General features: G+C 46.3%; 1 protein-coding gene across 2 annotated transcripts in view; it reads right to left on the bottom strand.

The window, feature by feature from the left end:
* TEP1 (telomerase associated protein 1) overlaps nt 1–14,683 on the bottom strand; it is a 39,755-nt gene that overhangs the window by 9,918 nt on the left and 15,154 nt on the right. For both annotated transcript variants that reach the window (XR_013761710.1, XM_079126346.1), the window contains exons 13-35: nt 11,943–12,111; nt 11,292–11,450; nt 10,638–10,715; nt 9,576–9,706; nt 9,175–9,234; nt 7,457–7,615; nt 6,674–6,850; nt 6,296–6,416; nt 5,345–5,469; nt 4,946–5,059; nt 4,733–4,850; nt 4,386–4,580; nt 4,094–4,269; nt 3,860–4,016; nt 3,551–3,730; nt 3,014–3,106; nt 2,614–2,746; nt 2,307–2,457; nt 1,918–2,051; nt 1,632–1,720; nt 1,253–1,367; nt 577–817; nt 273–396 (exon numbers count right to left, since the gene is read on the bottom strand). Coding sequence is in view for 1 of the 2 variants with exons in the window: in XM_079126346.1 (XP_078982472.1) it covers nt 273–396; nt 577–817; nt 1,253–1,367; nt 1,632–1,720; nt 1,918–2,051; nt 2,307–2,457; nt 2,614–2,746; nt 3,014–3,106; nt 3,551–3,730; nt 3,860–4,016; nt 4,094–4,269; nt 4,386–4,580; nt 4,733–4,850; nt 4,946–5,059; nt 5,345–5,469; nt 6,296–6,416; nt 6,674–6,850; nt 7,457–7,615; nt 9,175–9,234; nt 9,576–9,706; nt 10,638–10,715; nt 11,292–11,450; nt 11,943–12,111 (3,199 nt within the window). In the remaining variant the exon portion in view is untranslated. The remainder of the gene's footprint in view (nt 1–272; nt 397–576; nt 818–1,252; nt 1,368–1,631; nt 1,721–1,917; nt 2,052–2,306; nt 2,458–2,613; nt 2,747–3,013; nt 3,107–3,550; nt 3,731–3,859; nt 4,017–4,093; nt 4,270–4,385; nt 4,581–4,732; nt 4,851–4,945; nt 5,060–5,344; nt 5,470–6,295; nt 6,417–6,673; nt 6,851–7,456; nt 7,616–9,174; nt 9,235–9,575; nt 9,707–10,637; nt 10,716–11,291; nt 11,451–11,942; nt 12,112–14,683) is intronic.

The raw sequence follows: 14,683 nt of genomic DNA, 5'->3' as shown, positions 1-14,683 counted from the left end.
TCTATACGACTCACATAGATCTTAGTTATGGCAACAGTTGTGTTTTGGTTCCTTTCTAACCTTGTCTGTGTTATCTCCCAGTATGGCTGATCACTTGGTGACAAAGACAACATACCAAGACTGAGCTCCTTGCAATACTTTGACCCACTGTGAGGGGAATCAAGTTGCTGGTCAAACAGGACAATTATGGGTATGCCTGGCTTCTCCAAGGCTTCAGCGAAATCTATGAAGGTTTTCTGAAGGTAACTTCTGCCCTGCCTTAAATGTCATACCTGCCAGGTTCTTAGGTCCAACAGGTAAACTGTCCCATTGGCAGTGCCCACAGCTGCTCTTTTTCCACTGGGGCAGAAGGCCACAGCAGTAGGAGATGAGGAAACTGCCAGAGACAGGCTGGAGCTGGAGGAAAATAGGAAGAAAGAAAGAAACTGAGTGGGAGAAAGCAAGTGGGACTGTATTTATTTCTGTGCCTGAAATTCCCCTCCGTGGTGATTCTGGTCTGTCCTTTATTCTCCAGTTTCAGAAAGGGCTGTAACTGTTCTCTGTGGGCTTAGCAGGGCTTGGCATCAAGGATCTTACTTTTGCTGATCCCCCATGGTCTGGGGTTTATTAAGCCATCGTAGTGTATGCTGGAGGTGCCATCGCTGGGACAGTAAGGGAGCCTGGCAGCAAAGAGGTGAGTCCGGAGGCTGGTTGGCTGCCTGCTGGGACAGGAGTAGCGGGTACTGGCTGAGGACTAGAGCCTGCTGCCGTAGGAAGGTGCGGAATATGGCAACATTAGCCTCAGAGACCATTTGTTCCTCTTCACGGGCTGAAGAAGCTATAAAAAAAAGAAGTGAGGTAGAGTGTCACTGGGGAGTAGAACCCACTAACCTCAGCACCAAATAAAATCATATGGTGGGTATTAAACACTAAGTCTCAAAGTGTGGCCCTCTAGCCCCAGATCAGAAACACCTGTTCAAAGGATAAAGCTTTGAGCCCCACTCCAGGCCTAGGAAAGCAGTACCTGGAGATCTCAGGATCTACAATTCAAGCAGGTTTCCTAGATAATTTTTTGTGCACTACATAAGAGTCTGAGAAACTCTAAGAGATTAAAGCAAAAGATCTCCTGAGAATCATTCACCCTTGGCATTTTCAACTTGAAATGGAAATCTGGCTCTTTTTCCCATTATACCTCCCTCTGTGCAGGGCCCTCATGAGCATACTTAGGAGTCCCATATCTCAGAGGAAAAAACCTCCCAGTGACACATCTCACCATAGAGAGCATGAGCCTCCAAGAGCCGAGAGACCAAACCCAATTCCAGGTGTGCAGCCACCACACGGAGACTAGTGAGGAACTCTGCAAGAAGGCCACGGTTCCCGCTCTGCAGCTGGGGAGGTCACATTGGATTCATTAGGAACGTGAAGAGGTTCCCAAGGAGGGATAGTCTGCTCTCAGCCCTGCCGTGCAACCAGGACCTAGACCCAGGACAAAGGACCTGAAGAAGGAAGGCAGGAAAACTAAAAGGAGAGAGGTAAACGGAATATGGAGGGGCGTAATGGCAGTGGTGATGGTGGTGGAAGTCAAGGGGAGGAGTCTAAGAATAGCCAAAGGCATTACTTGGGAAAAGTGACGATGGGGCCTGGGGACTAACCAGGTGGTAAGGCAGGTCTTCCAGAGCCTCAGGAGGGCAACTTTGAAAGGTGCCTAAGGCATCAGGGCCACAGGTTTTCCAGAGCTGAGCTGTAAGAACAGACATAGAGAAGGGCTCAGTCAGCCCTACAGTATCCCCAAGCCACATCCCTCATGCCTCAGCAGAGTCATCTGCCTGCTGGAGTGGCAAGTGAAGTGTCCAGCAGATAGGGAGTGCCAGTGGGCAGGCCTGGCCTCCAGGTCCAGGTCCCACCCTCAGTACCCAGGTTGATGCGGGCTACAATCACCTGCGATGAGCATGTGTGCCGCCTTCTCCAGCCCTGGCCTCTTCCCATAGCGATGTTTAGCTGCTGTCCTCAGCGGCCCATCAGGGAGGCAAAGGCGGGCACCAGGGCGCTCTAGAGGGCCCTCCCCCAGCAAACTGTCCTCAAGAGAGGAGAGGAAAGGAGAAGAGGGGAAAAGGGAGTCTGTCATTAAGCAACTTGGCACAGCAATGGGCTTCCAGTCCCACCTCAAACAGTAGTAACTAGAGCAGCAGCTCACTCAAGGTTTGGGAAGGAGGCCTTGGGGCTACAGGAAAGGAAGTGTAGGATGAAGAAAGGATTACACGGAGCCCTGGCTTCAGGATGGGAAGGCACAGTGAGGTTGGTGGGAGCTTAGCTGGGGACACTTGTACCTGCGCAAACTCTGGACGAGGTAAGCAAATGGGCCCATGGGATAGGGGTCTCCCTTGTTAGCAGCATCCAGTGCTTCATCCCAGCTCTTAGCCCCATTTGGAAGATTCTGCCATGCACTCAGCACTGCATGCAGCTGGTCCATAGTCAGACCTGAAAACCCAAGTTCTCTGCAGCCCAAACCAAACCACACAGCGTACCCAACTCTACAGCCCTGATCCCTCCATCACTGCTGGCTAAGATCCCACCTGAACCAAGGTTATCTGACTCCTGAACCCTCAACCTCTCCCAACTTCCCCAACCACTGACCATTACGTGTGATCTCAAGGGTAGCCAAGGCTTGGGGAAGGACATCATGGCCATGCTCTTGCTCCAGGATGCTCAGGATGTACTGCAGCAGCAGGGGGACAGTTGCAGGCAGGGTCCGAAGTCTCTCAGACACCTGGGAGAGGAAGAAGACTAGGCTTTGTCATTGCAGGAGGCGGGGAGGTAACTTTGGTTTCAGAGTAAGGGAGAACTGACAGAAGAGCGGGAAGGAATGAAAAAGTAGAAAGAAACGGTGGGAGAGAAGTGGTGGCAGGGTGAGGGGAGGATGGGAGTGGTCATCACAGATGACAAAGTAGGAGAGACTGCAGGTGAGATAAAGTCCAAGAAGCTGAAAGGAGAATGTGAAGTGGGTCAAGACTTAAGAGAACGAGGAGCAACCAACCTGTTCGTACAGTGTGAAGAGCCTCAGGTGATCAGTAACCAGGCGCAGGTAGAGGGGCAAGCCGGACCCCCTCTTCACCAGCAGCAGTCGCATCTGATGAGACCTCAGAAGATTCAGTGTGGGGACCAGGAAGCTGGCCACAGCCTGCTTCTGCCCCCAGCACCAAGTTCACCGCAAGGCAACTCCCTCTGAGAGTCCCATCAGAGGACAGGTCCAAGGCATCACCTCAGGACACAATCATCCCTCCCACTTCCCAGCCATCCTCTCTGTCAGGGAAACTTCCATGGCTTGGCCTGCCCTCTATAACCACCGCTCTACTTGACCCTCACTCCAACAGGCCACCCACAAGGGGAAAATGTCTTGGTGATTTTACAAGGAAGGAGTCATGGTTATCGTATTAACACCTTCCCCTGCTAGGGAGTTCTTGAGAAAGCACAGCAGCTGTCTCTGTGGGGCAGCTGGCGACTGTAGCACACTACATCCTTGTCACTCCCAGATCCACCCCACATACCCAGTCAGCCCTGGCCTGGGTCCAACCTGGTTGTTAAAAGGTGACTCTTCCAGCCGCTTTCCATACAGTGCCAGCTCCTCTCTCACCAGCTGGGCTCTGGCAGATGGCTCCAGAGGCCCCAGAGCCACCACGTGAGCACCGTGGCTCTGTTCAAGGGTCTCCCCCAGGCCTGAGTCACTAGACATGCTCAGCACAAGGTGTACCCACTGGAATAATCAGGCAAAGAACCAGCGAAGTAGGGAAAAGATGGGAGAATAACATTAGAGAGGCCCCTCTAATGCCATCCCTCCTTCTCTCCACCCTGCCTCCCACCCCCACTTCCTTTTCATACTCACCCGGGGAAGTGACTTTGGGATCCAGTCTGAGATCAGATGCCCATTCTTGTCCACCAACCTGTCGGCCCCATCGATGATCAAGACCAGGGGCTGGTCAGGATGCAAGCACTGAGCAGCCTTGGGCAGCAGTCTCTGCTGCAGCTCCCACACCAGGCCTCTGTGTGCAGAGGGGAAGCCAAGGTCAGTGGGAGACACAGATGCAGCAACGAGGCTGGCAAACCAGGGGATATGTACCGGTAAGTGCTGGGGAGGGCACTGGGCTCTTGCAGTTTTCTGTGTAGATATGTACAGAGGCGTCTAAGCAGATTGAGGGCAAGACCCTGGTCAGGGCGGGCCCCTGAAAAATGGAAGAAAACTAAGGGGGCCACCTTGGCCCCATCAGGAGCCTGCATGGCTGACACAAGGGATGCCTGCATGGGAAAGGAACAGAAATATGGTCACATTTTATTACATGCCCAAGCATGCCATGCCCCACCTCCTTAGCCCATACAGCCCTCCCTTCTGCTTGGGCCCCTGAGACTCATACCAGGAAGGCCGTCTTGCCCTGTCCTGACTGCCCAGTCACCAGGTTCAGCCTTCCACAGGGCAGCATTAGCTGCTGTACTATGTCCCGAAGGAGGCGTGGTCGGGCAGGACTTGGTGGGTTCTGCCGCTGCTGAAAGGTTGCCTGGACCAAGTCATCATCTGGGATGGACACTGGCTGCTCCATCTGGGCCTTGGGCTGAAGGCACATAGGGCAGTGACTATCCATGTTTTCATGCTCCTCAGGACCCCCACGCCTAAACAGAGCCCCCACCATGCTACTTCCCACACGGGACTACCCAGGCCACTTATACAGTCTCCATTCCTCTGGCTATCAGCACTCCTACTGACCTGTAGATAAAGTTTCTGGATCATATTCCACACATCCTGGAGAACCAACTGCCCAAACTCCTCCAGTCCTCCGACATAGGGCCGGCCAGCTGCTACACCCCCCCATTCACAGGAGTATCTGCAGGGAAAGCAAACACAACCACAGTCAGAGTGGTCCTGCCCCCCGCCCCCCATATCCCTGTGTACAGGTTCTCTCTACCTCCCTCAGCTCACCTGCGGCAGGTAATCTCTTTCTGTCTGCTCAGGTAGCTCTTCAGTTCTGAGATCCGATGTGCAGCCTCTTTAGACTCAGAAATAAAGTCAGGTCTCCAGGCATCTGGCACAGAGCTGAGCACCAAAGACACCCCGAGAATGATGCTAGACTCATACTCCAGCCTTCTACCTCCAGCCATCAGATATGGGTGTGATTCCCTGAAACGCCTCAAGTAGAGGTCTCCTGACTTCAGCTCCAAGGCTGACATGGGCTGCAAAGGCATGCTCTCTGAGCACTGTTTCTCTCTGAGTACCATTGCATAGAGCACCCCTCCTATGCTCTGAATGTTGGGGAGAGAAGACTGAGCCTGTTTGGCCTTCTGGGGATGAAGAATTGGCCCTGGAGTAAACAGAAGATACCTGAGGAAACTGGAATCCCGGAAGTAGATGAGAGCTTGGGCAGAGGGCTGTAGGTGTTGGTCCCGATTCAGGAACTGCATCACCTCCATCTCTGTCACAGAGCGCCCTGAAGGATACTGTTGGACCTGTAGGGAGAAGGCAGAGATACAGGTTCAGTCCAAGGTCATGCAAACCTATCTCTTGAACTGCAAAGGCCCCAGGGCTCTCTCATTATAATAAAGACCTTCCGTCTCTTCAGATACATGCAAGAAGATATGGCTAACAGTTAATATTATTGAATGCCTGATGTGCGATGAGCATTTTTAAAACACATTTTTACACTGGGCATGGTGGCACAAGCCTATAATCCCAGCAACTCAGGAGAAGCCAGTACAAGGCCAGCCTCAGCAACTTGGCAAAACCCTCAGCAATTTAGGGAGACCTTGTCTCAAAATTAAAAATAAAAAATTAATTAATTAATTAAAAAATAAAAGGAAGGACTGGGAACGTAACTTAGTGGTAAAACACCCCTGGGTTCAATTCTCAGTACATATTCTCAGTATATATATATATACACATACATACATACATATATATGTATTTTTTTTAATTCTCATAATAACCCTGCAATGAAGAAGTTGTAGCACCTCTTTAACAGGTAGGAAAATTGAAAATGGGTGAGTATATACTGTTTCCAACAAGGCTGCAACACCTGTGTGTGACAGATGGGAGATCAAAATCCAGATCTCTCTGATGGCAAAACTTAAACAGACCTCTTACCTCTCCCAATTCCAGAGGTATTTCTCAAAGGAATTTCCTCATGGAGGATCTGGTCAGTCACAGAATCATCTGCCTGTGTTTCACCTCAAGCCTCAAGGACTTGCCTGTGCATGATTCCAGGATTCCTGACAAACAGTGACTTTATCCCACCTGTTTCCTCCCCAATCCCTCCTCCAACTTTGTCTGCCTTACCCAGGAGAAGTGAGGATGATCAGGGAGGTTGTAGTTGGGGGGGACGTAGCCATAGCGGGAGCCCAGAATCCCCACAAACAGCTGCGCGTTCTCCACCTCCCCAAGGCACACTTCCAGTTGTCTGCGGGCATGGTTATAGGAAGACGCAGGAGTCACTGGGGCACAGTGTCAGGGAATATAGGCACAAACACAGGGGAGACAGGGACCCAGCTCTCACTGAGCAAAGTGAAGGCAGGCTACTCTTGATGGCATCCAAGAGGCAACTAACTCCCTGCCTTCAGCCTCATCCAATCTTGCAACCTCAACCTACCCACCTCAGCTCTAATACTCAAGCCCCTTGCCCCTGACCCAGCCTCTTTTCTCTGTGCCCCCCCATACCTGTTCCTGTGACTCTCCTCCTCAGTGATGCCCCAGCGCAGGTCGATGCCATGAAGGCTGATGCGGTGGGGGGCTGCTCGGGCCTGCAGTGCTGGCAGCACAGACCTCAGCAGCAGGTCACGCTCCCCGTGCATGTCCCGGAAAGTGGATGAAATGAACAGCCGGATGCTGCGCCACCTGGAGGTAAGCAGAGGGCTGGGCTCAGGGATAGGCCTAGGGATCGGCCACCTCTCAAATCCCTAAGACACAACAACAGCCAGGTATCACAGATGGCAGAAGGGTAACCGACAGGCCTCCAAAATGCAGAGCCCTGGAAGTTAAGCTCCACTTGCCATTTCTCCTGCACCCCTCCTTTCTCAGCTAAACTTCATCATGTACTTACTATAGGCTTCTGACAACACTGTGAGGTAAACACTATCATTATCTCTACTTTACCAATCAAAAAACTATAGGTTTAAGAAATTAAGCAATTAACCCCAAGTTTAAACGGCCATTTGGCAAAGCCAGGAACAAAAGCCAGAGCCCATGTTCCTAAATATTCTGCCTAAACCCTGGGTAAATGGCTATCAGGCCTCTCTGCATCTGACGTCCTTTGCCCAGTAGAGAAAGGTGCAAGTTCACAATTTCTGGTACTAGAGAAGACTCTGTCTGAGAAAGAGGATGCATGGTAGTGAATAAAAGAAGTGCCATTCCAAAAGCCAGGATGTAAGTCTTGGAATTTCTCGAGGTCTTGACCGTAGCCCTCCCAGTTTATGGACACTCTTCACAGAAACATAGCCTGACCTATACTGGGAAATAGGAGCCAAGGGGCTCAGGGTATCCTCTTCTAGTGGCCGGAGGGTCAGGATCTGGCTCTTCCCCGGAGGTGGTGGAATCTTGAATATTTTGTCCATTTGACCTACATGCTCCAGAAGTCGGGCGGCCCCATGCTCTGCAATGAACCTAATGAACAACAACAAAATAAATGAGAGCAGAATATTAGTTGTCACACTCGAAGTCTTCTGAGAACAAGAACAAAAATATGGCCAGTTGAGGCCACCCAAGTTAACTTGTTTTTGTTCCTGGAACTCCTTAAGAAAATGACCAGAAGTAGTGGAAGCAGACTTAAAATAAATGAAACTAAAAAGCCATAAAAATCAAGGAAAAGAGAAGAAACTCAGCTCCAGTCACTCTTACTGTGCATGGTAATCATAAGATTTCTATTGGAGCCACTTGTGGTGACTAAGTAACTCTAATCCCAGTTACTCAGGAGGCTAAGGCAGGAGGATCATAAATTCCAGGCCAGGTTGGGCAATTTAGCAAGACCTTGTCTCAAAATAAAATTTAAAAATGTTTGAGATGTAGCTCAGTGGTGGAGTCTTTGCCTAGTATGTGCAAGGCCCTGCGTTCAATCCCCAACACCACACACAGAAACAAAAAAATCTGATGGACTAGGGGAAAACAGGCTGAGCTAAGGTATTAGATTAAGGCCACCTCAATCTGGGTTCAATCAGCTCTGTATCAGTCATGAAACTCCCTGAAAAAGAAGAATGTGCTTGAGGCTTCCTAATAAGAGTTGAGGGGAGATAGGTGGCATCCAAAGGAAAAGGCAGAGGAGAAAACAAAAAAATGAGACGGCTAGGAGTGGAGATTCTGCTATTCAGTGAAAACAGATGGGAGTTCCCCTGGATCAGGAATTAAACAGAGACCACAATAAATGTGAAAAGCTCTTAAGTTGTTCCCTTAAAAGCAAATAGTGCAAGCTATCATGTCCCTTTTCCTCTTTCCTACTGTAACACAAACTTGGCTGGATACAAAGATGGCTGTAGCTGAAAGAGCCATCTTAAACCATGAGGTGGAAGCTGTTGAGGATGGAGTGATGAGACAGCAAGCACCTAGATCCCGGTAACACTGCTGCTGCTGTAAAAGAGGAATAAACTTCTATCTTTCTTTTAAAAAGAGGCAAACAGACTACAGGGCACCAGTGATCTTGTGGTACTGGGGACTGAACCCAGGGTCACTCTACCACTGAGCTACATTCCCAGTCCTTTTTTAAAAAAAAAAAAAGTTTTTATTAGTGTATTTTAGCTATACATAATAGTATAGAATCACTCTTATACACTATTTTGACATAATCACACATGCATGGAATATAATTTGTTCTATTTGGTCCCTAATGCCTCCTCCCTCCCTCCCCTTCTACCTACCACCTGTTCTCCAGGCCTTCACCCACCTATTTATTGTTTTATAAATTGGTACTTTATAGATATACAAAATCATACTCTATGTAAAGTCTGAATTCTCTGTGATACATTCACACATGCTCACAGCACATGGTCAACCTCATTCTGCTTTTTTTATTTTGAGATAGGGTCTCACTAAGTTGCTCAAAATCTTTAATCCTCTTGTGTCCATCTCTCAAGTAGCTGGGATTACAGTCACGCACCACCACACCTAGTGTCAGTCTCTTAAAGACATTTCAACAAAGGCTCCAACCCCTCCAGTGTCCATCTTGTACTCACTTCAGTATCCCATCCGTACAGCCTGCAAGTGTCACATCATTGGGATTCAAATTTGGTGATCTGGCAAAGGAAGAAGTAGTCAATAAGCAATAGAAATGGTGCCTGGGACACAGTCACTGTCCCAATACCCGCAGATGTACATACCACCTCTGCATTTTAAATAGGATTATGTATCTGGGGATGTAGTCACTGTTAGAGCTTGGTACATGTGAGGCCCTGGGACTGAACCCTAGCACTACACACACAAACACACACACACACACACACACACACACACACACACACACACACACAGGGTTAGGTGCTGGGCTAGACAAGTGGAAGCTTAAGCTTTGGCAGTAGTAGAGTAGAAATATGGATCATTATCTTCTGATACTGGTAGGGAGCATAGGCAATCTTACATGTATTGTGTTTTTCTTAGGCAAACACCAACAAAGAGACACTTGGAATTCACATGCTCCCAGAAAAGCTGTTTGGCTGCATTTAGCATTTCCTCATCCATCACTTGGCCAAAGAGGATGACCCTGTCCACCTGTAAGATGAAAGGAAACCATAGAAGAGAAACTAAAGTGGTCAGGACATCAAGAAAAGAGATCTCTAAGGACTGGGGGATTAGGAGAATTCTGAAAAGAGTGCTAATTGTCTTTTCTGAAAGTACTTAGAACAAGGGAAGCCACTACATTCAGACTTGGGCACATCCAAATGGAGATTGGGATATAGGCAGTGGTGTGCTGTAGCTAGTTCATTCCAGCTCATGAGAACTGACTGATAAATGTTTAGGCATTTTTCAGCCAGTTATTAAATATCAACATTTTCTTTTACTTTTTGGTGCTGGGGATTGAACCTTGAGCCTTGTGCATGCTAGGCTTGGACTCTACTGCTCAGCCTCAGCCAATGTGCCATTTTAAACATTAAATTATATAAACTTAAAATTAAATAAATTAAGGGTTGGGGATGTATCTCAGTGATACAGTGCTTGCCTAGCATGTATGAGGCCCTCATTTCCACTCAGCACTGCCAAAAAGAGAAAAGAAAAAGCAAAATAGAAAAATGAATTACATTTAAGACAAAAGTAATAAATCCTCCAAACTTGTCACTGCCTAACTATCTTATTATGTCTTACTATCTACTCGAGCTTATTCACATCTCTATCAGTACTGTGGAAATACAATACAAAAGTATGTGACAGAGTGACAAGATGTCAGTAGCTTAAAATCAGCCATGGCAGGACTGCTTTCACTATGGAAACTAGCAAGCACTATTAATCAAGACTTATGTCTCTCAACTGCTGGTTATTCAATATTCATCAGCACACTACTGGGTAAGGGGCTGCAGCCAACAGGGAGCTGGACACTGTACATAGGGTGAAAGATCAGCTTTGAGAGGTCAGGAAATGAGAGGCAGCAGTTGTGTAGGAAAATGTGGGGGAGCAGAGAGTTTCACAGGGACTGAGCAGTACTCACAGAGACCCTCTGGACAGCCAAAGACAGTAGGTACTTCCCAAAAGTATGCAGGGGCCATTCATTCTTTTCTTCCAACTCCTGAAGGAGAGACTCATGTTACAGGTTCACTAAGATGATCCATGCTCTGGTTTGGATATGGTTTGAGTGTGTTCCCCAAGGGTTCAAGTGTAGAAATTTGATCCCCTTTGTGAGGTATTAAGAGGCTAAAAACTCAGTCCAACTATGGAAATAGAAGATGGGGCTTATTGGAAAGTGTTCAGGTCACTGACAGAGCTGCTCTTAGAGGAAACTAAGGTAGTTCTCATGAGACTCCTGAGTTCTTGCAAGAAGCAAATTGTTACAAAAGTCTAAACCTGACCCACAAATTGCTTTCTAGTTTCCCACTTCAGGATGTCATCTCTTCCTCTTGCACAGGCTCTCCACACTGAGGTGCTTAGCAGAGTCAATCTGATGCCAGTACCATGCCCTTGAACTCCAGAACTGTGCATGACATAGGCCTCTTTTCTTTATAAAGTTACAAACAAAAAGAAACACCACAGTCTAGTTGGGAAATCTTCAGAACGGTATATATCCATGCCTTTACTAACCATTTAGGCTTTCCCAGGTCTGTGTCCATTTGTGTACTTTTTTTGATGATGGGGGTGGGAATCTGACCTGGACCTGCGCCTGGAGCTGGATGGCAGTCTTCAGGATACCTTCTTCTGCCTTAAGCACTGCAGTCTTCAGCGTGCCTCTTCCACACAGCAAGGTATCCACCTGCTCTGCCCGTGCCATCATCATCCCAATCAGCAGCAACACATAGTTCAGCGGAGGCTAAGAACAAGCATCGTGGTGAAATAAAGCTCCCCTATCTTGGAACCAACCCTCAACCACCCTATCCTGGAGGCCAAACACCTTCACTGGTTTGGGGGAATGGGAAAGAAGATGAAATCCCCATTTAGGATGGTCAGTTCCAGTGGGCCTCAGGAAGAGCTGACAGGGATGGGGTGGGGAGAAGCCAGGATCCCTGTCCAAATTCAATGCTGGGATAGAGAGAGAGGTGAGTGAGATGAATTTTTGGTGACAGAATTTTTAAAAATATGAAACACCAGCCAAATGTGAAATGCTAGTATTGTAATCCATACACAGAACTGAGACCACATCCTAGCAATTGTCACTAAGGAGCCAAGGATGGATACTAGGAAACAACCCAGGTCACTTATTTCAATCTTATTTCCCAAGGAGAACTAGGTCCAGGATCAGGATACCTGTCAGGATCTCCAGCATCCTACCAACCTGTAGGAGGATGCTGTTTGGTTTTTTTACCCCTTGTGTGTTGCTCTTGGGACAGAGTTTGTCTGCCTCAGCATCTGTCAAGTAGACCAAGAGGGTGCGGCCTGGCAGCGGGGGCAGGCTGTGCTTCACAGAAAGGTTCACAGCTGCCTCCAGGGCCTGTCGATACCGATCCAGCATCTCAACGTCATAATTCCCCTGTCTGCAAGCAGGAAAGACACAGGCAAAGGGCTCAGGGGCTTATCTCCCTGCCATTTTGAGGCAGATGGAAAGATAAGAACTCACTGCTCCAACCTACCATGTTCTCTCTTTCTCCTCAAGCACGACCAGTTCCTTCCACAGTCTACCTCCATCACTGCTAATAGAAGCTCCCCTTTGCCCCCTTCTACAGGACTCCTGTCATCTATTCCTATGGCAGGATGAGGAAGTCACCTGGAAAGCCCTCTCAGAAAGCACTTGCCACACTTACCACGGATCCACATCCGCATATTTTTAAATTGCATTTTAAAGAATAAATACTAACTCCTTATTCTAAAAACTGACAATTAAAGAAGAAAAAATATTCATCCTACCTTTCCTATAAAATCTCTCTTTCAAGGTAATTAAATAACTTTAGTGTATGAAAGAGACTTTTTAAAAATTTCCAGCTAATAAATATGAGTGAATGATGGAAAATTCCTATTCTGCAACTGTCAATGAAGCAATTGGTTCAAAAAAAGATCATAAGTGGATAAGCAATTAACTACAATGAATTTGGCTATCAATCCCCTTAAAGCACTGGTCAATCTTAGCATCACCATGGGTTCGAGTGCCAGACTCTTGTCCCTTTTGATCTCATATTTAATCAGGAGGCCCAGAAATTCTGGTGTTCCCATTCAAATAGCATACACAGAATCACTTATGAAATTCTTCCAAATAGTTGGGCACAGTGGTGCACGCCTGTAATCCCAATCTCTGAGGAGGCTGAGATAGGAGGATCACAAGTTAAGAGACCCGCCTCAGCAACTTAGTTAGACCCTATTTGAAAAAAGAAAAAGGGAAGGGGATATAGCTCAGTGGAGGAGTGGCACTGGGTTCCACACCCAGTACAAAAAGAAAGAAAGATTAATTCTTCAACAACAACATAACAAAGGTAAATCTGAATGTATTCAAGTCTTTAGAGTTAATTCCCAGGGTATATGAGATAGAAAAACAAGTCAGAGGGCACCATGAGGAAGTAAACAAATCTAGAACGTGGAATATTGTGGAATTCCAGAGCCTGGCTTCCACAGCAAGTCAATAACATAAAACAACTTAAAGATTAAAAGTGATTTAAGAGATGTTCACAACCAAATGCAATATGTAGACCTCATTTGGATCCTGATTTGAATAAAACTGTGAGATGATACTTTTTAGATAATTAGGAAATGTGAATAAGGACTAGATAATTAATGATAATTCCAATGAATTATTTTTAGTTTTATTAGTTATATTAATGACATTACAATCATATAAGAAAACATCCTTTTTTTTTTTTTTTGGTACTGGGAATTGAACCCAGGGTGCTTTGCCACTGAGCTACATCTTAAGCTCTTTGTATCTTCTATTTTGAGACAGGGTCTTGCTAAGTTGCTTAGGGCCTCACTAAGTTGCTGAGGCTGCCTTTGAACTTGTGATCCCCCTGGCTCAGCCCCACAAGTTGCTAGGATTATAGATGAGCACCACTATACTGAGTGAAAATGTCCATTTTTTTAAAGAGGTGAAATTTAAAGGGATAAAATAGACTATGTCACATTTTTTGGCATTTGTATTATAGTCATCTTCAAAAGAAAGAAATAGAAAAAGAGAAAAGGGAACAGTAAAGAACATGTGATAAAATCTAGAAAATCACTGAATCCAGCTAATAGTTTTTCATTACTGTTTTGAGTTTTGTTTTGCTTTGTTTGTTTGTTTTTTCAGTGCTGGGGATTGAGTTCAGGACCTCATGCACACTGGGTGAACACTCTGAGTTACATCCCTAGACCAAACTGACAGTATTAAAATAGTCTATTACCCTATTCTCATTGCTTATGTACATATTTAAATTTTTTCATTATATTTTTCAATCTAGACAATTCATTAGTCTTTCCTACACTGTCCAACAGAATTAAATTATAATTAATTAAAGTCACACACACACATTTAAGATCTAGTAGGCACATTTATATAAAGTAAAAAGATCTTGGTATGTAGCTCAGCGGTAAACCATTTGCCTAGCTTCTCTGAGACCTTGGGTTCAATTGCCAGCACTGTGGAAAAAAATAAAAAGTAAAAAGAAACAGATGCAATTACTTTGTTATTTGATTTCATTTAACCTAACCTATAAAAATTTTCACATCAACATGCAATTAATACAAAAATTACGAATGAGATATTTTACATTATTTTTTAGACTGTCCTCAAAATCCAGCATATCTTAACTCAGATCAGTGTCTCAACTCAGACCAGCCACACTACAACTGATAAATAGCTACTCATGGCTAGTGGCTACCACACTGGTCTGGACAGCTATATAATCTGGACAGGTATCAAGGTCAGTCTCAGCAACTTATCAAGACTCTGCCTCAAAATAAAAAACAAAAAAGACTGGGGATGTAGCTCAGTGGTAAAGCAACTGGGGATTCAATCCCTAGTACAAAGAAGAAAAAAAAAAAAAGAAATACAAAAAGAGAAAGAAAAAAGACCACTCCTTAGGTGTCACAGAGAAGAAAGAAAACCATAAACCAGAGCAGTCAGAGAAGACACCAACATGCACC

This window comes from Sciurus vulgaris, assembly GCF_902686455.1.
Source record: "Sciurus vulgaris genome assembly, chromosome: 2".
NCBI classification, from domain to species: Eukaryota; Metazoa; Chordata; class Mammalia; order Rodentia; family Sciuridae; genus Sciurus; species Sciurus vulgaris.
The sequence above is the reverse complement of the archived record's forward strand: the minus strand, read 5'-3'. Positions and strand labels throughout refer to the sequence as shown.